The 27,358-nt window shown below is 39.7% G+C and overlaps 1 protein-coding gene across 3 annotated transcripts; it reads left to right on the forward strand.

The window, feature by feature from the left end:
- specc1lb (sperm antigen with calponin homology and coiled-coil domains 1-like b) lies at positions 1–27,186 on the forward strand. Of its 3 annotated transcripts, none has more exons than XM_053648448.1 (15): positions 1–229; positions 6,748–6,928; positions 7,499–7,643; positions 7,806–9,424; positions 10,371–10,578; positions 11,877–11,950; positions 12,494–12,669; positions 13,313–13,476; positions 13,577–13,698; positions 18,927–19,005; positions 19,268–19,433; positions 20,919–21,021; positions 25,785–25,901; positions 26,022–26,081; positions 26,915–27,183. In XM_053648448.1, the coding sequence occupies exons 2-15, from the start codon at positions 6,785–6,787 to the stop codon at positions 27,002–27,004; spliced, it is 3,267 nt and encodes a 1,088-aa protein (XP_053504423.1). In that variant the 5' UTR covers positions 1–229; positions 6,748–6,784; the 3' UTR covers positions 27,005–27,183. The 3 variants fall into 3 exon arrangements, with proteins under 3 accessions (XP_053504423.1, XP_053504422.1, XP_053504425.1); XM_053648447.1 differs by lacking the exon at positions 1–229 and adding an exon at positions 5,382–6,002; XM_053648450.1 differs by lacking the exons at positions 1–229; positions 6,748–6,928 and having other exon boundaries at positions 7,594–7,674; positions 26,915–27,186.
- The last annotated feature ends 172 nt before the right edge of the window (positions 27,187–27,358 follow it).

The following is a 27,358-nucleotide window of genomic DNA, read 5'->3' on the forward strand; positions in this document are numbered from 1 at the left end:
TGATTCTTTCTGCAGCTTCACGCCACATTCTCGGCGGTGCTGTTCTCCTGCTGAGCCGCAAACTGAACCTGGAGCTGAGCAGCTGTATGAACCGGGAGGAAGCTCGCTCTATCCCGGGTTAGAAACCACATTTAAAGGGTGGAAGTTTTTGCACCGCTGTTACAGTGGATTACGGCCGAAAAGCTGTCGTTATCACACAAAGTCTCTGGAAAGAAAGGACTCTCTGAAGGTAAGATCGAGTTTTTTTCCCCCAGCTTTTAAGGGTTTGGAGATTGCGCTGTTAGGGGCTGTGGCTCGGTTTTTAGGGAATAGCGGCACTTTGAGGCCTAATGTTACAGAGTAACAACAAAAAGAGCACCGATACTGTGTATCCATAGGGAATGGTCTCTGACGCAATTTCCGGTACGCATTTTTTTTTATCTGGTGCAATCATAAAGGCTTTTAAAGAATCTGTTTTCAAAATTGTCTGCAATCCCGCAGTTACTGGTATTGTGTTGTTTTTTTTGAAGGAGTTTTTTAATAGAAAAGAGATGTCTGGCCCACAAAATAGAAAATTGTAATATATTTATGCAGTTTTTAATGAGGTAAAATAATAAATAGTGGACGCTTAAGGATGTTGGGATTGTAAAAAAAAAAAAACTAATACAAATAGACTTTTGTAATAATACAAAAAAGTTATGTATTAATATAAACTTTTTATATTAATACATTTTTATATGGTGTTGATATTACATTCAATTAAATAGATGACGTTAATCTTAATCCTAAATGTAGTGATCTGTCCATATCATGTTAATTGTGATATAATTATGATAAATGTGCTGTATTATTATATATTTAAATGAAAAGAGAAATAGTGGTGTAGGGGGGTGACTATAAGCCACTGAACAAATCTTAAAAAGATGTATTTGCATGTATATGACTTTTAAAATGTAAAGACAGATGTGATGGGGTGGTTTTTTTGTTTTGTTTTTGTTTGTTACCCTATTTAACCTCTTTGAATACTTTTAACAATAATGAGCATGTTTATAATGTAATGTACCCTGGCATTGTTTGTGTGTGTGTCTTCTTACATGTAAGACGTTAATAATGGGTTTCATTCTCAGACGTCTCTTTTTCTTCATCGCAGGATTCGTTTAAGTCTCACAGACACATCCTCAGTGCGCTTTTTTTCTTATTAATGTCAGGAATTTTGACAGAAAATAATACAGCATGGCCTGCAGGTTGCACGTGTAACTAAATACAGTATAGAGGGACTTTAAAAAAATGCTAATTATTATATCGCACTATTTGAAGATGGTTTTACGATACACACTATATACCATATTTAGTTTTGCTTCTAAAGTGCAAACAAAAATGAGTCATATTGGAAAAACTAAGCTGTTAATATTTGAAAATGAACAGAAGCATGAACAGAATTGAACAATTGTTTGTTTTTTTGTTTTTAAAGGGTTTTAATATGTAAATAGCTGATTGTTATTTCAAAAATGAATTGTCATGCTAATTGATTTTAAAGCTTGTGTAGTCAGTCAGGGCCAAATAGGTTATGTTTTCAGGTCAGTCCTTAAAACTTAAAAAGGACTGTTTTATTATTAAAAAAATTTAAAAAAAAAAGAAAGAGTAAAATAATGTATTCAACAGTATAAGTAAGTTAATTATGAAAACCAGTTATTTTAACTTTGTTAAGAAACACCCCCCCCCCCCCCCCGGTCTTCTTGACATTCCAGTTCACTTTAGTTTAACATCTGGATGACAAAAATCAACAGCGACTCTTTCATCATAAGCTGCTTTGTGCTTTTAAAGAGACTTTCAGGTTCCCATTAGAGCTGATGATTTGCAGTTGTCTGGAATAAATTCATTACCGGCCTGGATGGTGCTTTATGCAGGTTGGCATGTGTTATCACAGAGTCTGAACGTATGAACTCAGAATAATAGATTTATATAAAAGTGTTCTTAAAAACTTGGCGCTGCTAATATGTGTAAGAAGTAAGGAATAAGGCATGACTGGGGCATGCTATTATAGAAAAATAATAAAATCCAGGGAGGTGTGATGCGGCCTGAAGCAAAACGCGGCTACTGTTAGCACCCTGAAGTTATTTAATTGTATTAATTATTAAAGAGCAAACTTTGTATCTATTTATAGTTACAGCTAATGTTGTGGTACATTGTTGAAACTGGTTATTGCAGCTGCAAACAGTCATTTCCCTACCAGCCTCTCTTTTTCGTTACTCTCGCTTGAAGTTCATAAATCAAAGAAACGCCGTTTGCCATGTTATGAAAAACCACAAATCATAAACTCCGCTGTTCTGAAGACTTTCCTGTGAGGGAAAAGTTTAAGCTGCAGCTTTACCTCTGACTGTTTTAAAGTTCAGACACTTGAGACTCCTTCAATACCTGTTAAACAGCTCTTTAGAGAAAACTTCACCATATCAATCATTACACACATTTTCTATTCCATTTATGTCGAGAGTCCACCGTGCAAGTCCCTGTACCGAGCTGTTGAAACAATAGGAACGATGAGGTATTAGAACGAGTGCAGTAATGTAAACGTGTGATCTACAGCTGCTGTCTTCAAACGTAACTAACAGAAAATGAATCAACACCTTCTGACCAATCAGAATCCAGAATCCAACTTGCGCTGGTATAAATACAGTCAAGATCCAAACTTGGAAAAATCTCAAATTCTAATATGAAATTCAGACTGTCACACAGGTTAGTATTTATCATGATCCCTGACATTGTCTCTCCACATCACCTCGTAGCGCTGTGTTTATGGAGCAAGTGGTTTAAAAATGTCTGTTAATTTTAAAAAAGACACACAAAGCACTTCATTCATTCCCTCAGCTCAGTGATGGAGTACAGCAGTGTGTGGTTATGAAGGACTGCAGCCTGGCTATTAAAACACTGTGGCATGTAAATAGCACCACCAGCCTCAATAACCATCCTGTTCTCTGTGACGCTCTGTGAAAGTCTGAGTCACAGCAAAGCTCAGGAAACTTCCCTAGTGACTCGTTTGATTGAGAATAAAATGTACATGATGTGCCATGTGTCTCCTTCACCTCAGCTGAAATCCACAAACTGAGTGTTACAAAAAGTCTGTGTATATACACACACACACAGTACTGTGCAAAAGTCTTAGGCACATGCAAAGAAATGCTGTAGAGCAAAGATGATTTCAAGTTAGAATAATGACAGAAGTTACACTGCAAGTGCACAAATAGAGCACATAATGACAATAAACTTGAATTAAACTAAACCTTTTAAACAGCTCGCACCAATTTCTCCAACCCCTTGCACACAGTGTAGCATTTTGGATATAAACATAAGATTGTGCTCGTGCATCACTGTCATGTTTCTGTGCTTCACAAGCTCCATTTTGATATAGTCTTCTTCACGGTATTTAATAGAAAATGCTCCCCTTCCTTAGAGGACTTGGGGCACACCCTTTTTTCCCCGCTGTCACTTGACGATATGCCGCCGTCTGATCGTGACTAAGGTCATGTTGAGCATAAAAAGGTAACGTTGACACAAATAGTAAATTGAAAAAAAAATTCATTGTAGTTGACTGGGTATTCTGGTAAAGCTGATGGTGTCACATTACATGTATTTGACTAGTGTGTAGTATGTAATTTGAAGAACAGCCTTGGTTTGTACTCTCCGATGCTTGTTTTCAGAACCGAAATAACAGTGAGTAAACGTGCCCTGTGCAGTGCGCACACCAACTAATCAATAATGAGATTCTCTTACAACGATTTTCATAATCAATTATTATTGATTTTATCGATTAGTTGTTGCAGATGATTGACACTGTATCATACAGTACCAGAAACCTCTTCAGCAAGACTTTTTGAAACTCTGAAAGTCTCCGCAAAGCCGACTCTGGATAAACTATAAGCTATACGCTTCTACAACAAGTTGGCTACCAGTGTAAAATTAAAGCAGCAAACTTAACACACGGAACAGTCTTTACTGATTAATCACTTTTGGGGCAAAGAGACATTGCAGGAGTTTCATTTTTGTCGAAACTGTCATATTAACATATTTCAAGTTTATTTTCTGCGTGTTGAACAGAAATCCGAGTCCATGTCTGATAGCCATCTGTAAATGATTGTAGGAATTCAGAGACCCTGTGGTTGTGGTTTGTTATGGGCTGTAGCGAGCGCGTGCACGTCGACATGGTTTAAGCTCCCCTCACCATCTCCTTCATCCCTGCTCTCCACCCCGCTTCCCTAGGCCCTCTCTTCTTCCCGTCTCAGAATTTCAGCTATGTTATGATTTCCACTCACTGTTATTGTCTGGCAGAGCTCTGGGAAAAATCCCAGCATGCTGAGGGTGAGGTCTGCTGAGCTGGCACCACTTAATGGTGTTTATTTACAGAGGTGGAGTCACTGCGTCAGATTTAAAATGAGCTCCACCCCTTTTCTTCTTCTGTTTTTTTTTTTTTCGTCGCCCCCCCATTAACAAAAACAAACACAGCGTCATAATTATCATGTTGTTGTTGTTGTTGTTGTTTTCTAACCTTTACTTGGGCTTCAGACAAGAAAATAAAAAAGCACCTCCACCCTGCTTCGTCAGCAAGGCATGTGGGGTGAGGGTGTGTGTGTTCATACAGGTGAGTGTAAAGCATTTGGGTGTTTAGGCTGAACGGTAATCTGCAGTGATCAGCTCAAGTGTTGAGGTTTAAGAGTGAGGCATCACTCTGTGCAAAAACGGGTGCTTATTAAATAAAATGTAGATAGAGTATCACAAGTGCTTTTTGTACCTGTCCTTTAGTGTTATGAACACTAAAGCTAGTTTCTAGCTTTCTTAACATGTCCCTGCTTGTTACTCCTGGTATCTTGTGAAATCTTTGCCAGCTTAGTGACTTTGTTGTTATGATTCCATGACTTTCTAGACCACTTTAGTGACTTTTCTTTACAAAAGCAACTGTCCTGCACTCCATATGGCACTCTAGATCACATCATATCTGCTGGTTATACAAGTTGCTAGAGTATGTACAGTAGTTTCCAATGACTAATTGCTGACCTCTGTTCCCAATGGCCAATCGTCGATCACCTCTGTTCCCAATGGCCAATCATCGATCACCTCTGTTCCCAATGGCCAATCGTCGATCACCTCTGTTCCCAATGGCCAATCGTCGATCACCTCTGTTCCCAATGGCCAATCGTCGATCACCTCTGTTCCCAATGGCCAATCGCCGATCACTTTTGTTCTGAACAACCCATTTTATTCTATTCTGTTCTATTCTTCATGTAACACATGAATGCTATTCACTGAATATGAAATAAGTCATCTGTTGACTTTTTGAATATGCATTGGCTACTTTCCCCAGAAAGAGTTTACATTTATGGTATTTGGCAGATGCCCTTACCCAGAGCGACTTACATTTATCTCATTCATACATCTGAACAGTTGAAGGTCAAGGGCCTTACAGTGGAAGCTTGGCTGTGATGGGGTTTGAACTCATGACCTTCTGAGCTTCTTGAAGAAGGACTAAATTCAGTATTTAGTTACAGTATGACTTACTCAGTAATAGACCAGATGAAGAATCTTAGACATTCTTCCAATAAATCTCTCAACACCAGCTCAGTGTGTACCCATTGTACTATTAATTTTAAAATTGTACGTTTATCTTCCTCACTACAGTATATCTACATCACACACCCTTTACGATCCTCTCCCGTGCACTGTGTTTAAGCGCCTGCTCAGATTTCTTAGAGCCTTTTAAGGATATTGAAGGTGAACTTCAGCGAGACTTGGCCCCACTAACGGCCGTGATGATGTGATAAGAAAAGCAGCTACAGCCTTCCTCCTGCCCTGTCCTCCAATCACACATTGTGTGTGCATTCAAACGGTCCAGCGGTGATTCCTTCCGAACTCCAAGTGTGTATAAATAGAGCCCGAGAGGACTGCACTGGTATTTATTACTGTCTAGCGCGCAGTGCTGTTGTTTAATAGGCCATGTGTTCTCCAAGGAAAACGGCGACTTCTGCTGCGATTAGGTAATGGAGACATTTTTTCCTGATGTTGCTGAAGGTTTCTAGAAGGTTCTCAGGTTCTGCAGTGTGATTTTTGTGGCTTGTCATATTGATTAATAATTTTATTTAATGTTCGAGGGGTGTAATGGAGTTTCATGCAGCTGAATGATCACCTTGGTGGAAGGGACAGCCTTCCTCTCTACTGCCAATCAGACCAGTTAGCATCTTCTCTGAGGCTGTTCAGACAGTGTGAAGTGCATTATTTTTTTATTTCAGATAATCCATGAAGACAAATGTTATTATTTTATTGGCTAATTGTTAATATGAAACAGGCTACACTACACTGCTGTAATGCAATGTTCTTATATTAGAGCAAAGTTTATGTAGTATTTAGATTTATGTAGCGTATATCCGTGCTGCTTAAGCATTAAAATTAATTCATTCTTCAGTAATCGCTATATCCTGGTCAGGATGGCGGTGGATCAGGACTCTATCCTGGGAACACTGGGCATGTACACCAGTCCTTTGCAGGACACCTTGAACACTACATTCACTCCTAGGGGCAATTTAGAGTAGACAGCCCAACTACTGGGAGGTAGGAGGAAACTGGAGAACCCTTGCAGATACAGGGAGAACATATGAAACTCCATACAGACAGTAACCCGACCTCAGGATGGAACTGGGGACTGGAGCTGTGATCCTGAAGCTGGAGCTTTACTAGCAATCCTACTACCACTGTGCCGTGTTCATCTGTTTTCTCCTTCTGCAGATTGCGCCATAAATGTATCAAGAACTTGGAGCCCAGTATGAAAAAGGCGAGCAGGCCCACAGGCGCCTCCAGCAAAACCACCACAGCCACTAAACCCCTGGGCAAACCCGAGCCCAGTGGCACTATGGGCACCGGAGGGAAGAGCACCAGCAAGAACCAGAACTCGGCCCTTCTGTCTAAGGTGAGTCCCTGAGCATGTTTCTTCTTCTGTCTTGTTTCAGTCCCCAACATAAGTTCCTGATCTCTTTAATGCTCCTGTGGCTGAATGAATACAAATCCCCTTAACCATGCTCCAAAATCTAGTGGATGCCTAAAGCCTTCCCAGAACAATGGAGGTTATTAGAACAGCAAAGGGGGACTAAATCTGGAATGTGATGCTCAACAAGCACACATCAATGGATGCGATTTGTCAGGTGTCCGCATACTTTTGGCCATGTAGTGTATTTGATGGTTCCTATTGGAAACCATTAAGCCAATAATGTCCATTATATGGTGAAAACTATCTGAGATATAATAGATTTGAATGCTTTCATGAAAGATTAGGCAGTTATTTTGTGTACATAATACCAGTAGCTTGTAACTATTAACTCTGACTCCCTTGGCCTGGATAATTCATACTTTGTTCACTTCATACTGTGCAGCTTTATGGTCCAGAACAGGGAAAATACTGTGCAATGGATTTTAGATGCATTATGATAACTATCACATCCATACACATATACTATTTCTAATATTGGCATATTTTAACCAGACGAAGAGCAACGATGACCTTGCAGCCATGAGCGCAGGAAGTGGAGGCGCCTCGGTGGGCAGTGGCAGCAGCACTACAACGAGGAGCAAGAGGAGCACCAGTTCCACTCAGAACAACACAGAGACAAAGACCAAGGCCATCTCGGGTACCAGGAGTCAATCTGGGCTTCAGAATAAGTATATTCTGGATTGATGAAATGCTTCTGATTGCATTTTTGAACAAGGATATGAACAGTCCTGTAGAAAGAAATCTATATGATCAAACATAATAATCTATTATTTATTATAATCTATTCTCTGTCTTATAGGTTCCTCAGGAAGGCGTGGGATGTCCTCTGCAGTAAAGGAACCTGGAGTGACACGTGAGAAAACCAGCACTGCCAAGAAGCAGTCTGGACCATCTAACTCTGTGGCTTCGAAGCGTTCTCGCTGTCGCACGTCAACTGAGTCTGAAACCCAGGCAAGCAAATCACGCTATGATATCAGCAACAAAGCAATGCTGGAGTCAAGAGTAAAGGACTTGCTGGGCTTGGCCAAAAGCAAAGACCTTGAGATTCTGCACTTGCGTTCTGAGTTGCGTGGGATGAGGGCTCAGCTGGGTCTGGAGGACCAGGAAGCCCCCGAGCAAGAAGAGCAGTGTGAGGCCGAGCTGCCACAGGAGAAGGAAGCTGTATCTGGGATAAGCGCTGCTGATGTGGAGTCGACCCTGCTGTTACTGCAGGACCAGAACCAGGGCATTCGTGGGGAGCTCAACTTGCTGAAGAGTGAGAACCGAATGTTAAAGGACCGACTAAATGCTCTAGGATTCTCATTGGAGCAGCGTCTGGACAGTCCTGAGAAAGGACTGCACTGTGCCTCTCTCAGTCCTGAGCCCACAACCAGTGGTGGGGGCAGCAGCAGTGGTGGGGATGGAGGGACTCGAACCTCCTCAACTGAAGGTTCTGCCAGGGGTTCAACCGAGGATTTACTGTCGGAGGCGAGACGAGTAGGGTCTCCGGATGTTCCGGACAGTGAGTGCAGTGAACCTTGCCAGGCTGTGATGTCTAGTGATGATGCCCTGGATGCACCATCTGGTTGCGGTTCGTCGTCAGAGTCAGAAGGTGGCTCGCCAGGCCGAAGGCGCTCGCGCCGGGGAAGTAGTGGCAACGCTAGTGAGGTCTCAGTGGCCTGCCTGACTGAGCGCATCCACCAGATGGAGGAGAGCCAACACAGCACAGCAGAGGAGCTTCAGGCCACACTTCAAGAGCTTGCAGACCTTCAGCAGATTGCACAAGAGTTAAGTGCAGAGAACGAACGCCTGGGTGAGGAGCGAGCCATCTTGGTGGACTCACTGCGCCAGCAAGGTGAGCGGCTGGAACTCTATAGCCGACAACTGGACTACTTGCGTGGCCTGCTGGATGAGCACCGCGTAGCTTACGCCAAAGATGATGAGGATGCCAAGAGCAGTCGCTACATGGAGCTGGAGCGGCGCTACAGCGAGTTAAACGAGAACTCACGCCTTGAGAGGGAGCAGCTTCTCGGTGTGCAGCAGCAGTTGAGCAGTGCGCTGAAGATGGCTGAGCAGGAGAATGCTGAGTCGCAGGGCCTTATGGGAGCCCTGAAGGAGCGTGTGCACCTCGCGGAGAGGGCTGCCGAGCTGGAGCGAAGAGAACGCGAGGCCACTGCTGTTGAGCTTCATGGCATGAGGATGCAGTCTGAGGATGAGCAAGCCGAACTAGCTCGCTGTCGGCTCCAGCTGGAGCAGGAGAGGCAGAGAGTGGCCCAACTCCTCTCCATCCAAGGTGCTGGGGACAAGACTGACATACGCCACCTGCTGGACAGTGAGAGATTAGACAAAGAGCGAGCCGAAACTAAAGCGGCAAAGCTGCAGGAGGAACTGGGGCACACTCGCAATGAGGCTGCTCAGCTTCAGGATGCAATTAGAAAGGTGTGTGTGTGTATCAGTTTTTGGCCTAGTCACACTTACCTAGCTGCCTTGTCAAACTATAGTAGTGAGGTGCCAGCTTGATTAGTTTCTAAATTATGGTGATTGTAACTATTTACAATTTTTTTTACAAACCAAATAAACGCTCTATTTCATTTTCTAAACTGAAACTGTATCTAGGCTTGTCTATTAGTTCGAACTTGGAAAGACAACTTTAATTTACTGGATTCAAATTGCCAAATAGTTTGGGCAGCTTCTTTTAATTACTTTTTATTTGTAAGTCGCAGAAGAGGTGGGATTAGAAGTGGCAGGTAGTGTAGCTGTTTGAAGTGTATAAAGTTGGTCAGTGGTCTATTAAACATTATAAAAGGGTCAGCATTTTCTGGAAGATTATGCATGATTAGCTGTATGTATGTTGAACATTTTCACTCACTAGTGAATAAGGGATTAGCACCAAGCTAACGGTAGTGCTTATCTTTACACTTGTTTCTGCCTTACAGTAGTTTAGACTTTAATTGCACTTAGCATTTCAGTTCGCATTTAATAGACATGGATATGACACATTCTTTTTGTGCATTATTGTTACATGAATCAATTTTTTTTTCTTTTTACTGTGAAGAGTTTACTTCTCTCAGTCAGTTCTGTTAGCATATGGCATCTCATAGCTAGAAGTTTTGATGTGGGTACAGTTTCGTGATTTCTGCTCACAGCAACCTGTGTGATGGTAGGAAACTATCAAAAGTGGTGGGGTAGCAGGGCTACCATACATAGCGGGCATAACAATCAGGCTAATGCAAAAGTTATAATGTAACTTTTCTGAGAGCAACACCTACTAATACTTACTACCTGGGGGCAAAAACAGGTATAGAAAACATTTCTTTTGATAATAACAAAACACTAAACATTGTTGTTGTTTTTTTTTTGTTGTTTTGTTTTTTGCATGTTCTAGCTGGAGGCAGATTTCCAGTCGTTCCGGGACGAGGTGCAGAAACAGCTAGCTGAGCAGAAGCATGTTCTAGCGCAGCAGTGCTCAGAGCTGGAGGAGAAAGACACAGAGATCGCTGACATGAAGGAAACCATCTTCGAGCTAGAGGACGAAGTGGAGCAGCATCGAGCCGTCAAACTCCATGACAACCTCATCATCTCTGACCTGGAGAGTGAGTCATCCAGGACATGATGATAAAGCGATAATTCACTTTTAATAATACCTCACGCAAAGTAATTATTTATTAAAGTGCCCCTATTATGCTATATAAAAGTGCCTAATATTGTTTGAGGTCTCAAAACCTAACCCTAGATTTACATGCATCCAAGGTCAAAAAACACTAGAATTTTCTCATAATGTACATTGCAGCATCGCCTCTTTTTCTCAGTGTCACAAACGACTCGCTCAAGCATCCGTTCACTCTAAACTCCTCCTTTCAGAGAGCGTATTCTGCTCTGACTGGTCAGATGTCCCAGTCTGTTGTGATTGGTCTACCGCTTACAGTGCGTGTCGGAAAGGAAACGCCCACTACCATATCTGAATTTCAGCCCAGTAATAATTTCGTCAGTTTTACCTTATCAATTTGAGCCCGAGTCCGATAGTGATACATCGGAAGATCAACCCGAACCACCATCGCAAGCACAACGAGAACAGGGCGTTTCTCAGTGGTAAGTTTATATGTAGTTTGACAATAACGCAGAGGCCTACAGCTTTGCGCTGTCTGTACACGTATATAACACAAAACTACGCATTTGGAACACTTGGTAAAAAATATATACATAAATAATTAACCATACTTGCAGGATGTGATCCAGAGGTGCAAGATGGTCCAAATAAAGTGGATACGGCCCCGTGTTTAATGAATAATCATTTCCCAAATCCTGCATTGACTTCAGCTAGATTTGAGAAGCAGTCGTCAATGAAATTATGGGAACACAAACGAAGGTCCGAGTTGAACTGAAAAAGTGGTTTTTGCTTTTGCAGCGCAGAAAACAACATCTTCTAGACATTAACCTAACTCCTTCAGGACGCAACCTCAACTGTAGTGTTTGAAGGCGGGTCAAAGTACACGTTGTTCATGAGCAACCAATGGAGACCAAGTTTTTTGTTACAAACCTAAATCGGTTAGTACAGGAAGTAAGTCTGGAAGTACTGATGATTCGTTTCAGCTGTTCAGAATCGGGTCTTTCTTTTGGGAGTCAATAACTCCCTTTGTTGTACACTTTAATTTTTTTAAACTTTGCAGATGTTTTTACATTCACGAACAGCTATATAACACACTACATGAAAGGTAATATCTGAAAAAGCATAATAGGGGCGCTTTAAAATAGGTTATGTTTCTGATCCACCTCATTTCCACCACAGATTGCTTGACTTTAGCCACAGGGGGTGGCATTGAGTCACATTTAGTCTTGTATTCGTGATTTTTTTTTTTGCCCCCTGGTTAACATCTTTATCTCTCTCATGTAGATTCTATTAAAAAACTTCATGACCAAAAATATGACATGGAAAAGGAGATTAAAACGCTTCACCGTAAACTCCGGGTAATAATCTTTTACTTCTCTATATGTTATTGACGATCTTCCTGTGAGTCTGGCTTCCTGTAAAAATCCTAATCTTTGAAAAGCTTCATAATGATAATTATTTTTATCAAAGTGCCTTGGTAATGGAATTCACAAAATCTCAGACCACATCCAGTTCTCAAAGACAGTAACAGGGTTTAAAAGGTTTTTTTTTTGTTGTTTTTTTAACTACTGTAACGGCTGGTGTAGCAGGGCTACCATAATAACTGTAACAAATGGGTACAGTAAAATCTCCACAAATTAAAGCATGACTTAATGGATTTATAATGGTGTACAATGCCTTTTTTTTTTTTTTTTTTTTAATGAGATCATACATTTCATTTGGATTGATTAATTTTGCTGTGTTCTGATTTCCATTGTAATGTGACCATTAATGAAAAATAAATAAATTCTGGATCATTAGCTGGAACAGAACTGGCTCTTTTGTTAGCCCATTGGCACTGTGTGAGTGAGAGAAGCTCAGAGTGTAGATGTGTCTGAACATGAAGTGCTTTTATTTCTCAGGAGGAGTCAGCAGAGTGGAGACAGTTCCAGGCTGATCTCCAGACTGCTGTGGTCATTGCCAATGACATAAAATCCGAGGCTCAGGAGGAGATCGGGGACCTGCGGCGCCGCCTACAGGAGGCTCAGGAGAAGAACGAAAAGATGAGCAAAGAGCTGGACGAGCTCAAGAGCAAGAAGTAAGACACCTTTCAGTCAACTCATAATGTCCAGGATATAATTTCCACATCCATGTCTTTGCATATGTTCAAATCCAGCATTGTGTGGGAATAAGTATGGAGGTTGTTTACTTTAATGAAACACAATAAGGGAAACATCCTGGAAATCTTTCCTCCGTCGGACCGTAGTAAAACGTTGAGAATCTACAGATACAGATATGTGACTGGGTTCAAATGAACCAACCAGCCCCATTCATTCATTCTTCTGACACAGATCTGACACAAATAAACTGTCCACAATGTCAAATGTATAGATCAGAAATTTTATTCAGATTTGACTCATTTTGCTCTGTTTTCTCTTTGATCATGAGCATAAAGTTTTTAATTCTTGATCATTAACAGGAAGAGAACTGAGTGCTGTGTTGAGACCCGGCTCTTTTGTTGTTCTGCATTGGTTCTGTGTGGGTGAAAAACACAGTGTTTCGTTAGCTACAGTCGCCTCACAGCTCCAGTGCAAAACTAAAGATGCAAATTTCTGACTACATTTGGGATAAACTAGGACTCTGGACAAGTGGATTTGAGTTTTGTGGTCTAAAATGTATAGGGTTTGGAAATGGAAATTGTTAAAACATTGTATGTGTATTTTTGTGTGTGTGTGTATTAGGCAGGATGAGGAACGTGGGCGTGTCTTTAACTACATGAATGCAGTAGAGAGAGATCTGGCTGCATTGAGACAGGGGATGGGGCTCAGCCGCCGCTCTTCCACCTCATCAGAGCCCTCGCCCACCGTCAAAACCCTCATCAAGAGCTTCGACAGTGCCTCCCAAGGTACATATATATATATATATACACACACGTGTTGACTAACTGCTTGCTCAACATTTAGTACATTTACTTACGATTGGCATCGGGTGTGCGTGTTTTGTAGGCCCTATTCCCGGCACTCCAACATCCGCTGTTCCCGCTGTAGTCGCCGCTGCTATTTCTCGAACCCCTCTCAGCCCAAGTCCAATGAAAACCCCTCCCGCTGCTGCCGTGTCCCCCATTCAGGTACAAACTAAGATTTAAATTCTCTAACAATTCTCTCGTCTCCTCATTGAGACCTTGTCACACAGCACTTTTTAACACTAAAACCTCCTCACACACATAAGGTTATGTTTGTCCTATCACTGCTGCTACGATAATACTAATCCTCTGAACGCTCGTGTTTTTTTATGGGATAGTTTTAATGTTTTAATTTGGTGAATTCTGACTATTGTAAGTACTGTAATAAAAGGGTACAATAAAATCACCATAAGTAGCTCGCTTTCCCAATCATAATCCTGTTATGATCATGCTAATCAGGCCGTTCAGGATTTATTATTTTTTTGATTGTTGCAGCCAAAACTGTGTTTGTTTTTTTTGTTGTTTTTTTTGCTCAAAGCAACGTGAATTGACGAAATTGCAACTGCACGGAATTGTTTGCACGGTCTTTCTCCGTGATGTTTGTTGATAAAGGAGTCCTTTTAGCTATAGTCGTCTTTGACGCATGTGAATCCAAGAGGAATTTAACTGAATGCACGTTGTGAAGACGTCACATGACGCATCTTGGCCCAAATCGGTGGTAATTTTGAGAACTTGCAAGCTCCAAATATTGCGAAGTTTGCTTGATTTTGCATTAATTGCTGCAGTCGCGAAATTCTGGAGGGACTGTCTATTTTCCATTAGTCATTCGTTGCTATGTTGGCAACAATTGGAACGACACAGAAAAAAATAAGAGTTCTTTTTAAATACGGCTCGACAATTTAAAGAATTTAAATTGATTTAAAGAATGAGTTGGATTTATTTCTGATTTCTCCACCATGATTATTTTACAAGCATAAAAAAAGAATCAGAATTAATGTTTCTCTTGCGATCAGTCCTTATTGCTACTTTTTGCTTTTCTTTTAAATGAAAAAAGGAGAACATTGTGAACCCTTTTAATTTTCTGTAATTCATCTAGTATCTGGTACTGTTCAGGAAATTGAATTCCTCTCAGATTCATTTTTTTAAAATTTATTTTAAGTTTCATGTCAAAGCATAACCAGGATTAAATGCTGGTTTAAATGCAATCACGTCTGCATTTCCTGAATTCAATTTAATTAATAAATTTTGATTTAATATTTGTTGGTGCACCCAGGCTGACGTTATTACAGTATATTATATGTTACATTTATTGACAGATTAGGAAAAAGGGAGGGAATGCATCATGGTTTGGTCTTATTGTTGCTGTTTGTGACTTTCAGCAGGTTCTAGATAACACTTCTACACTGCATTAGGGTAAAATATAGACGTAAAAAAAGTTTCCTCTATGATTCTCTGTTGTACTTCACCCAAATTCCTCAACAAACAAATATGCCATCCTAAGACTGAATAATTACAGTCACATGATCTTAACCCCTTTATTCACTAAACAATTCCTGCAGAATTCTGGCAGAAACAAGACGCACCACTCTTTCACTCCAGTGTTTGACCATTTAACAGTTCATTTAGAATTAGTTTTAGTCTTAGTCTTTTATTCTTGGTAGTTTTGGTGTAGATGGAAAAACTTTTTCAGCAATTAGTGAATTAAAACTGAACAGTTTCAATTAATGAAAATAGGTTTCTTTTTTTGTGCACCCCCCCCAGTAACCCCCCCCCGCCCCCGATTTCTTCAATGCATTCTTTTCAAGTTTGATAAATGCGATTATTTCTAACATTTTACTGACTCTTAAATTTCTCAAACGGATATCATTACAGGCTTACTAAAGCTTCAGTATAAGGAATCAAACACTTGTGGTGTGCTGTTATAGGACAATAATCAACAATGAGGTGGCATGATGAAATGGAGTTACTGTTCCTACCCTGAATCCACCAACGAATCGGTTCCTGATATCACATCCGTACATATATACATTAGTTCTCTCACCAGCTTCTCTTTTAATAAGACAGCTGTTACTCAGAACCACAAAACATAAACTGCTCTGTCCTGAAGACTTCCCAAAATTTAGTAAAGGCTTTACCTCTGACTGTTACAAAGTGCCTTTACATTACCAAGACACAGGAGACTCCTTCCATAAAATGTTATATACTGAAAACTTCACCATATCAGCAATTACACCCAATTTTCTCTGTTAAACTGTGCATTATTAAAGTTTGTTTATTATTAAGCTAAGATCATGTAGCTCGTTTGTAATAAAAATGCTTGTGAATGAGCTTGTTGGAACAGGCGCGTTAATATAAACCTATGATTTGCAGCTGAACTGGCTTCAGAGCAGATTCTGACCAATCAGAATTCAGCAGTGCTGTGGTGTAATATGATTAGATGAAACTTTAATTTGAAAGGGTGAGCGAATTATTTAGTCCTTATTTAGTTTTTTTTTTGGTCAGCAGAATTGCCTTCATTCTGTGGTAATAGTGAAATCAGTATTTCACAGTGCACTGTCTTTAACGAGTTTTATTTCTCAGCTCTGACTTCTCAGTAGAGTTTGTCAGCTTCAGCGCTTGCATTGGTGAGTAAAACCAACCAGCATCCAAGGAAGTGACAAAACAGTGGGGGAAAAATATTTTAAATATAACAATTTCTTAAGGATAATCATCAAGACACACTGTTTTAACACAAAGACCTGAATTATTATTCAGTTGTCTTCATTTTTTATTTTATTTTTTATTTCGTAAAATAGAAAACAGTGTAGTTACTGGACCTGTTAACAGATCATGAAAATGTGAGAGGTGAACAGCAGAAATTTTCATCAAAAATGAACATTTTAAGAAATTTAATAATGTTTAATCTGAAATAATGCAATGTCAGTGTTGGCCAGTAGGAGGCGCAGTCAAAACTCCCAAAAACTCTCCTGTGTCTTTTGATGTAAAAGTCTCAGCACTAATATGTTATAATTCAGAAAATACATAAACAAACATTTTTTGATGTCACACCGCTTAATTTTTTTGGGGGGTTGTTTTTTATTTGAAAAACCCCGGACCGTGAGGACGCACGATACACACTGCCTCCTGATTGGTTTAGCAGATGTCTGCATTCTTCACTTGAAAAGTCCTTTGAGCCCAAAAGATTTACAGCTTTTTTTTCCCATCCCTCTTACATGGCTGTTCTCTGGAATTTTCTCAGTAGCTTGAAACAAAGCAGGATGTTTTTCATGCAAGACTGGGAGATGTATATATTTATTTTATTTATTTTTGTTTATTTGTGAAGAAAGACCGGGTTTATTCACTCGCTCCCTCTCAGATCTCTGTAGTGGCTCTTAGATTCTGGTTTTAAATTTCATTCCATCACAGTGTAAAAACTATAATTACTGATTTGAGCTGAGCTGTACCTTTCCTTGTCACTGGGGTGGTACTTTTTGTACCTTTAGTACATATGCTTTACAAAGAAAGGCACATAGTGTATCTTTACTATAAAATCTAATTATTGTCTACTTATTTACCTTAAAATGTTTATATATATATATATATATATATATATATATATATATAATATATAAACCTAAACCAAGTATCACAATATGAAAGTAATGTAATCTGATTATTTTTGGATTATTTCAAGGCCACATATGTAAATAAAGTCAAGAGAAAAGCAATGTGATCTAAAAATGATTTTTTTAGAGCTTAAAAATCATGTTCAGTGTTTTTGGATTTGTTTGAATAAAATAAATAAATTTGTTGCTCATGTGAGTCACAGCTGGCAAGAGAGAACCAGAACTATAATCATGTATCTGTCTATATTGTGTTATGTCAAAAGCAGGGCTCCAGACAAAAAAAAATCTATTAAGGAGCCATTGGCTCCTATAAGGAAAAAAAAAGTCAGATCAGTCATCCTGTCGTGTGTACGTCTGGCTTCCTATTACAGCATCCGCATTTTCATCCAAGTTCACTTAAAGTGGGAACTGAACGGAATCTTTTACAACTTGACAGCTATATGCAATCCCAAAGAATAGTTCTTTCCACAGAATCTGAGCCAGTGTCACTGATCGTAATCTTGGCCGCTGAGTGTGGTTTAACCTCCTCCTCCTCCTCCGTTTTGCAGAAACCAAGCGTTTGACACATGGTTCAGGATCAAACTGTTCAAGTGATTGGCCGTCTGTGCTGATCCTCAAGTCATCCAAGGTTGAATTGCGTGCTTTCGATTTTATCCTGTTTTGAGCTGAAAAGCCACGTTCACACTGAGCAGCCAAAATTGGTAGAACAAGCAATATCTCAACTAGATGCATTCTGCTTAAAGCACATACTGTGTCGTTGTCCTACATCTAGCACACATCCAGTCCATTTTTCTTCATTAGGAATATCTGAGAGGTACATTTGGTGAAAGGCAGCTCTTCACATGCGATCATATAGGCGGTGTTGAATTTTATTTTTAACTCCTTCCATTCATTCTGTCATTTAGTTCACATGCACGAAACACTGCTTGTGCTACATCGTCATGAGCTTTTTTCTGCTTTTGACTATCGCCCTGTTTTCTCACAGTCTCTTTCTTGGAATGGATCGTTTCAGTAATGAAATCCGTTTCCCCTGCTGTTTCTCTGCCCGCTTTGGAACAAAGCTCGCGAAACATTTTCTGTATGTGATGATCATACCTGAGCCATGCAAACTCTTGAACCCAAGAAGTCTTAAAATGCCTTTCTGCACTTTTACTTGGGGGTTCATCGATTGACACGGAAAGATGATCCTCTGTGTCTGTTGTTTTCTGTCTCTCTCATGCTGACATAACTGGAGCCTGCTTTGTTTATTAGCAGGTGTGCCATCAGCATTGGTGCTCGACAGAGATGAGGATTGTTTGTGGGGGAGTCTGATATTTTTTGTTTTGATGTCTTTCTGACACGGAAAGCTACAGCAAATGATTTGACGGGCTACTCCTCAGAGAAAAGACATTACCTGCAAATTTTGAAATCATAACGTGTAAATTTATGTCCCTTTATTCCTATATTCCTTTTTTGCCTGAGTTCTTAGAAAATAAGATCATATGGTATAAATACTGTGATTATATTGCATGATGATTGAAACCATCATCGCTTTTTTTTTTTTAATGCCAAGAGTGTAATATATATGGTGTTTGTTTATAAATCACACCGTTGTCCTGATCAGCTCCTGTCAGACCTTACAGTGTCTCAGCAGTGTTATAAAAGCATAAATCCATGGCTGAAAAACCAACCCCACTTCTCACATCAGTGAAGCAGATATTAAAGGCAATACAGTTTAATAATGGCGTCACCAGGAATGCGTGTTAATTCAGTGGGTGTGTTTTTGCTTTTTGTCTGTTTGTCTTACAGAGACACACGGTCAGCACGCCCAAAGCCCTGTCCTCACTGGTGGATAAGAGAAGCAGCTACTCCGAGCTCAGTATGCCGGGTATGTACCGAAATTGTACAGCTTTGACCTACTTACAGTAGTATGCGATTTGGGACACAGCCCCAACAAAATGCGATCATGGAATTGTCGTTGTACCCTGCTGTCTGATGGAAAATTTCATTTAGTGAAATGTTCATTGTGCCTTTTGTTACTGCAAATTAATATTGCTAATTATCACGAGTCATTGATGGTCTCTGATAGTTGTTCCAGACACACTGATCTGATCAGATGTTTTTTTTTGTGTGTGTGTGGGGGGGGGCAGTTTCTCGCAGGAGCAGTGAGGAGCTAAAGAGGGACCTGTCGGTCACTGATTCACCAAACCCCACCTCAATCATCAATTTAGGCTCCGCCTCCCCTCAGCTCTCTCTGTCCTCAAACTCCTCCTCCCCCACAGCTTCGGTCACGCCCACTACACGTGGCCGTCTACGGTAGGTCACATCTAATTGACTTTCCTGTCCCTCCTGTCTGTTCTCTCTCTCTCTCTCTGTCTGTACTGCCTGTCTGTTATTTAATTTTAAATTTCTGTCTGGCTGTTGTGCCTGTCCTATCAGTCATTTCTTTCTGTTCTGGTCTCTGTCCATTCTGATCGTTTTGTCTGTTCTGTCTGTCTATTGCCTTCTGTCTTGTCCATGCCCGTTCTCCCTGTCCTATTTTTGTTCGTTGTCACTGATTGTTTATTTCATTCGGGTTCTACCTCTCCGTGCCCCTCGTACTCCTTCCCTGACTTTTTCTAAAACTCCCATCTGTGTGGGTTCTCAGAAAGCTCCAGTGCGAATAAAGCATAATATTCCCAGACTGAGGCACTCATGGATGATGAACTGCAGCTCCTCTGCTCTGAATTCCTCACACTTCACACGTTCTCACAGCTGACTAGCTCACATTAATCAGGACTCAACCAGTATATCATTCAATTGAAAATCAGCCAATTTCACACTCACTGGTCGAGAGACAGGAGACTGTGAGGATGAGGTTAGCTGAGATATGTTTTTTTTTTGTTTGTTTGTTAGAATTTGCTTCAGTTAGTTTAGTACTTTGAGCTACAAGGTGATTGTAGGAAATAATTAATAGAAATCTGTGTCACATTCAAATCTTTAGTGTGTCTTTAGTCTGTCTCAACCACCTTCAGTTCTTCATTGATGTCACACAGACATTCTAACTAAACCTGACTTGAATGTTCTGCATTGTTCTGCCTCTTCGTTCCTGCCCCCAGGGTATGAAGCTGGAATTGTAGTAAAAACTGAAAGTGATGCAAATGATAATGTTTCCACTTTATTGTTACTGTTTGTGAATACAGATTGTGCTAATATATATATATATTAATTACATTTAGCTACAGTTTGAGGTTGTACACAGCAGATTGGTAGCTGTGACAATCTGGCAACCCTGATTTCTACATACACACCATTTACAGTGATCCTGTCATTTATTAATAATGCTCATTCTTAATAATAACGTTGTTAAGACATGGACAGATGTGAGAGGTTTTCTTTTGTTTCTTTGTATTTGTTTTTTTATTTTTTTTAATCAGTGGGGAGGAATGTCAGCACACGCCCTTCCCTCAAGCTGATCCCCAGTCGGTCATGACCCTAACATGTACAGCTAAGATTAATTTAACTGATAATAGGATGACTAACCCGTTGCAAATGCACACATGACTTTCATTACTTGTGAATTTCATCATCCCCTCTTCAGGACATTTACCGGAAAGGTGAATTTCTGGTCTTGACCCCGAATAAACCTTTCGTCTACAGATGTCAAGTTGTGTTGGAAAAGTGGCCTTTTCTCTCATACAAACAGCATGTAATTGTTTGGTGAAGCATTCAATTATTTCAGCTGAAATTGCACTTGGCTGAGACAATGTATTTGTGTATTATTTGTGCTTTTAAAGCTTAATTCTGGTGTATTTTGCACAGCGAGGAGAGGAAGGACCCACTCGCTGCTCTGGCCAGAGAATACGGAGGATCAAAGCGAAACGCTCTCCTCAAGTGGTGTCAGAAGAAGACAGAAGGTTATCAGGTACGAAGAGATGTTTACTGGAATCACAGCCTTGATAGCTCGGTAAAGATTTGCGGTTCCTTTCACATGAAAACAAGATGCAAAAACTCCATGAAACCTGGAACACACACGGGGAAGAAAAGTGTGATGGTATGATGTAGTAATAGTAAACATGGTTTATAACAAGGTTAATATATAATGCTTATTATTGGATGTGGAAAAGAGTAAACAGACTCAGCTTTTGGGGGTCATGTTCACATTAACAGGTTGAGATGATACAAGTCAGATTTTCTGCCGTAATGTAAAACAGATATGATTTTTGGTTTTCAGGAATGTGTGTACACAGAAATATGATTTAAAAAAAATAAAAAATAAAATACTCTGGAACTAGATGAGCAACACATGATGCACAATACTGTTTGAAACAGTTTCCAAATAAATTGGGGAAAAAAAAAAAACCCCAAAGTACTCCCTCACATAAATGGCTCCTCTTGCAGCAGTGCCAGCAAAAGCTAACCATCTGTCTATTTATTTATTTATTTATTTTGCACCTTCTCGACCTGATCATGCACTGCTGACGAGCTGCTCACTGTCCTCCAGAGCACACTGAGACGCAGGCATTTGTTATTAGTGCATTCACTCCTTGCTTCTACAATGATAAATTGTCTCACGAATGACCTTTTTTTGTTTTTGTTGAATCGTGCAAAACGGATATCTGTGTGCATGGTGTTTCAGTGAACAGATGTAAAGACGGATAGACTGTATATGGACCATTTACAGTCAGGAATGTGAACGTCAATATAGACGGATCCTGTCTGAAAATGTGTACATTTTGAGTAAGCATGACCTCTTTAGATAACAGAATCCCAGAGACACAGTGACGTTATTGCAGCAGTTTTAATAAATGATCTACTCGTTTTACACACAAATACAGAACAGCATGTTTTAGTGAATAATATTTCCAGTGATTAAAATGGAAATGAAATCACAGAAATTACGTTGTCGTTATTGGAGCTGGAATAAAAGTCTAAAATAATTTTTTTTTTAGCAGTAATTTAGCTGTTTAATTTGACATGTTGTAGAAGCATACAAATGATAGAGAGTAAATATCCAAAACATAATCCAAAAAAAAATCTTTTTTTTTTCATGCTTCCCGAGCTTAATAGTTAATATTTAAAATTTATAAAAGAAAGAACATGTCATGTGTCTTAGATTAAACTCTATCATTATTCTTTTTACAATGTGATAAGTTGATAATTATAACATTTTCCATGTGGATTTCAGAAGCGACAGGTAAATATTCTCACTGATTCAGTGGCAGGTGGAGAGAAAAGTTTATTTCCTGCCTTGAATGTCATTTTATTATTGTTTTTCCATTTCAAAGAGAGAAAATATAGCACAGCACTTTGAGGTTATTGCTCGTTAAATGTTTATGGCTCGATTAGATTAATCTGTGAGTCTGTTCATGTGTTTAACTGTGTTTAACTTTTATTTCCTGTCGAGCTCCAGGCCTTTATTGGTGTTTGCCTTTAAACAAGAGTCTGTGAGATTTCTCACGCTTCGTCTCTTCATCACTTCGCCCGAGCGCTCTGTCTGTTTCAGCGTCTGTCTTGCGTCTTCTGTTATTCGAGGGTTTGAGGATGCCTCAGCACACTTTCAGCCATTTTTTTTCTTTTCTAAATGTGATGCACTTCATGGACCTGGAACATAATTAACAGCTAATGATAAAAGCACGCACTGAGCTACGTACCCATGACACGTCAGGCATAAATCACTTATGAGTATAAAAACCTATTTTGCTCCGTTTGAGTTTGTATTAGGGAACCGAGACCCCACGGGACAAATGAGTGCTTAGTCTTGAGCTTGAGAGCATGTTGGATGAGGAGGGGAGCTGATACGGCACTGCAAAATGTGTTTACTGCACTCATTCTCTCGTTAAAGTATCTGCTTTATTCTGGGGTATAAATGACTCATCTCTTTATATTTTGGGCAAAACAAACCAAGCAGCTGCTCACAGTATTGAATAGAAAAGATGAAAAATTCCACTACCTATCATTAATGTCAATAATAGTGTTACTATTATGAAACCATTATCGTTGAGCCTTTTAGCACAGGGTCTCATCATATAGGTAATATAACTATTACAACTAAACTTACAGCGGCAAAGCAACCAGAGGCCATTCATTTTCAATGAGAGCTGGTGACTTCCCACGACGTGAGCTGTATAATGATAGTGGACCCTTCTCAGCCGCTCCCCCAAAGGACGCAAAAAAAAAATGGACCTGGAAAAACTATCGGTGTGGATTTTTGCCAGTAACCGGTAGCTCCACCAGACGGTTATCGGTGCCGATCAATCGGTCGACCTCTAGAAGACCGTAGAGCGTGTGTGATCCGTAGCCTCCCATGCTCGCTACATATTATTTTGCTTTAAAGATGCTAAGGTAATTGGCGCTTTCACAGCAAGACAATGGCAAAAAGCACACACAGTGCTTCTCCTTCATCTTGTATGATATACATATATAGTCATGTGAAAAAATAAGTACACCCCATGGAAATTGTTGGCTTTTTTACATATTTGGACAAGCAAAAATATAATGTATTTGAAACCGTGCATATTAATAAAATTGATATACTTGAACACAAGGAAAATTAGCCTTTTATTTTATTTAGCTTTCACTCTAGTCAATACTTTGTGCTACCTCCCTTTGCCAAGATAACAGCTCTGAGTCTTCTCCTATAATGCATGATGAGTTTGGAGAATACATGGCAGGGGATCCGAGACCATTCCTCCATACAGAATCTCTCCAGATCCTTCACATTTCAAGGTGCACGCTAGTGAACTCTCCTCTTCAGTTCACACGACAGGTTTTCTATGGGTGTCTGGAGGGCACTGTAGGCATGAGAGGGATGTAAATAAGACAGGTTCCACCTGCACTCTCTAAGCAGGTTCTAATCACTGGCACCCAAACACTTGATTCTAATTTTATGGACTTGAAGGTGTGATAAATGTAGGGGTGTACTTACTTTTTCCATGTGACTGATGTTTTGTTTTGTTAATCTGAATTGTAAAAATGACTACAAAATGTCAATTTTATGTGTCATTTGATAGTGCATCAACTTCATTAATAGGCGCTGTTTCAAAGAGGATCAAATACCTGCTTGTTCAAATATGTCAAAAAAGCCAACAATTTCCATGGGGTGCACTTATTTGTTCACAGGACTATACACTGGTGAATTTTTTTTATACAAACGCTCTCCCTCCAGAATGTTTAATTTTAGCAGCAGTAAACTGGTTTGTTGCCAAAAGTGGAATGCTATGGATAAATGTTACTATGACAACCAGTAGTAGGAATGTCTACTGGCGACTTCGTAGTACAGCGACTGGCTGTGTGTGTGTCTGTGTGTGAGAACATGCCTTAAGTGTTTTAAGTCAAACCTTTCAAGCTGTGACCAATGAACAGAAAAGCTGCATTATGCATTAGCGCACTCTTTCAGTGAAGCGACACTAAACTTAAGGTCCTGTTTTCTGTCCTGTTGTGTAATTTTTGCTTTGATTGATTGGACAATCTGTGCTCAGTCTATCTACGTTTATTTTCTCTTCTAAAGGCATTTAAAAAAAAAATCAGTGATCAAGAAAGTAATAAACTTCATTCAGTTTTACTAAACGTGACCGTATTTCACGTGCGCTTCTCAATCACTGCTGATGACGCGTCTGATATATTTCAGTCTAAATAGAGATCAGAGCCAGGAGGCGGGTCACTCTCACTGTGAGCCTGACAGGACTCACTGATGGGCTGCATGATGCTACAGTTTGTGCTAGAAAGAAATCAGCTACAGGCTCACTTCTTCATACAGTTCTGTGAGTGTTGGTGGTGCTGCTGTTCTTAGTTCAAAATAATCCAGTTTAAGCCTCATCACCATGCTACCTCAGTGGCTCTATTAATCTGACAGATTGAATTTACTCCAGAACTTAAAACCGGCCGTTTTTAAGAGCAACTGTGGGATGATTTTGGTGTGAACACAGGACTGTTCATTGTTTATAATAAACAGTTCTTAATCCTGTTCAACTTTCATCAACACTGATTAAAAACACAAAATGTAACCATGATACTTGATCTGATTTAGAGATATTCAGCTCAGAGAGGCAAGAACATGCACACACACACACTGAACCACTGGCTCCTTAAAAGAGCTGCTTCACGTTATTGACGCTGTATGTGTGTGATTTGTGTTGATTTTACTCAGACCTGTAGCTGGAAGTCTTAATGCATTTATTAGAGCTTCTCTGGAACCAGCTCAGCAACACACACTCATGATGCACAACACACACTCGTGCAGTCACTATAATGCATTCAAACAGAATTTGTGCTTTTTACAAGTCATAAAAAACATTACACTCAACATTCAAGTGCTTAAAGATGTAAGAACACGGTTGCTAGGCAACCAGGATATGAGACTCTCCCATAGCACACTTACATTGTGCATGTATGAATGGCACTAATGTGATGTTTATTATTATATTATGATTTGTTATTTGAAAAACAGAGAAAAACTCTTACCAGAAGCTTCTGTATTGTTTAAAATTTAGTTTGTTTTCAAAAGCTTTATATATATATATATATATATATATATATATATATATATATATATATATATATATATATATATATATATATATATGAGATGTGTATATCTCTACACGTCTTGACTGTAGTGTAAACAGTCTTGTCTATACTAATGAAGCAGTAAAGTAAACTCAATAAAATCTGTTATTGTTTTCTCAGAATATAGACATCACTAATTTTAGCAGCAGTTGGAACGATGGTCTGGCCTTCTGTGCTGTGCTGCACACGTACCTGCCAGCTCACATCCCATACCAGGAGCTCAACAGCCAGGACAAGGTGTAATCTCTCTCTCTCTCTCTCTCTCTCTCTCTCTCTCATATATATGCATGCATGCGCACACACACACACTACCTGTTTTGCTGTAGCTGATAAATGTGTGTTTTGTGTGTTTCTCAGAGAAGAAATTTCACGTTGGCCTTCCAGGCAGCAGAAAGTGTGGGGATCAAATCTACTCTTGTGAGTTTATTTTAAACACATACTTTTACTCGTTTTTACACATTTTTCATGAAAATTTGTATTTTTGTTCCGCATATGTTCTTATTTATTTACATTTTATTTAAATTCCTTTAATTCAACCCATAACTCTGTCCTAGCCCCACCCTAAGCCCTGTCCTTGTCCCACCCAAAGCCCTGTCCTAGCCTCACCCAAAATCCAGTCCTAGCCCTGCCCATAGCCCTGCCCACACCTAAGTCTAGCCAAACCCCTGATCACCACCACCCTGTCCATAACCCTACTTTTTTTTTATTTTATTTTTTAAAAACTTTTCATATAAATGTATAGGTTATACAAATTTGGCACTGTTAGACCATGTTTGGAGATAAGAACAAGCCCAGATTCTAATTTCAGTTTAAATAATTTACTTTTTCCTGAAAGATATGATTTGAATTCGCTTCATATGAGATCATGTTCGGGAGACTGCATAGTCAGGGAGAAATGGGAAAATATGGGATCATTTAAAATGGAGTGCATGAGTAGGACTGCTTGACGACTTAATTCACGTGGCTTTGTTTTGATTGTATTCCACTGATGGTGACTAGTGGCTGAATATGTCATTGCAAAGGTGATTACTGGATACAGTGGTGATGTACTTTGAAGTTCTGATTGTTGAACAAAAAAAAAAGTTGAATTATATATTTTTTTTAATAACTTTTAAATAATGAACTATATTAAAGTGCAGACACTTAAACCAACATCCCCAAAACTTTCACTTAAGTGTCTTTTGAACTTCTACCACTGCAGTTTTTGTATTAATTCTCTCTCTCTCTCTCTCTCTCTCTCTCTCTCTCAGGACATCAGTGAGATGGTCCACACAGAGAGACCTGATTGGCAGAGTGTGATGACGTACGTCACCTCCATCTATAAGTATTTTGAGACCTGACTCAGAGCCATCTCTCTCTCTCTATGTTCCATAGACACCTTGTCACACTCGAGCTGAAGGACTGCTTTTACAGTCACAGCTCTGCAGGTCTACTCGTTATCACTCATTATAAGCTACTGTTCCTCTTTAATCAGGCAGCGTGTGTAGCTTCTTTATTTAATGGCAGGCCATAATTATTATTATTATTATTATTATTATTATTATTATTATTATTATAATCAGCCATAATGTGTGCTGATTAAACGCCTAACAGCCGAGTGGTATTTTAACGAGTCCCTCACCTTCTCCGTCTCAGCTTTTGTGTGTTAATGTGAAGGAGTTTCAGGTGAGAAGGACTGGAAAGACTGAAACTCG

Source organism: Ictalurus furcatus, chromosome 18, assembly GCF_023375685.1.
Source record: "Ictalurus furcatus strain D&B chromosome 18, Billie_1.0, whole genome shotgun sequence".
NCBI classification, from domain to species: Eukaryota; Metazoa; Chordata; class Actinopteri; order Siluriformes; family Ictaluridae; genus Ictalurus; species Ictalurus furcatus.

What these genes read in the sequence shown, in the direction of transcription:
- specc1lb (XM_053648447.1), top strand. Translation starts at nt 5,962, where the DNA reads ATGTGTTCTCCAAGGAAAACGGCGACTTCTGCTGCGATTAG. An exon ending in AAAGACCAAGGCCATCTCGG is followed by an intron (nt 7,644 to 7,805) that starts GTACCAGGAGTC and finishes TCTGTCTTATAG; the next exon opens with GTTCCTCAGGAAGGCGTGGG. An exon ending in CTGCCGTGTCCCCCATTCAG is followed by an intron (nt 13,699 to 18,926) that starts GTACAAACTAAG and finishes TTTGTCTTACAG; the next exon opens with AGACACACGGTCAGCACGCC.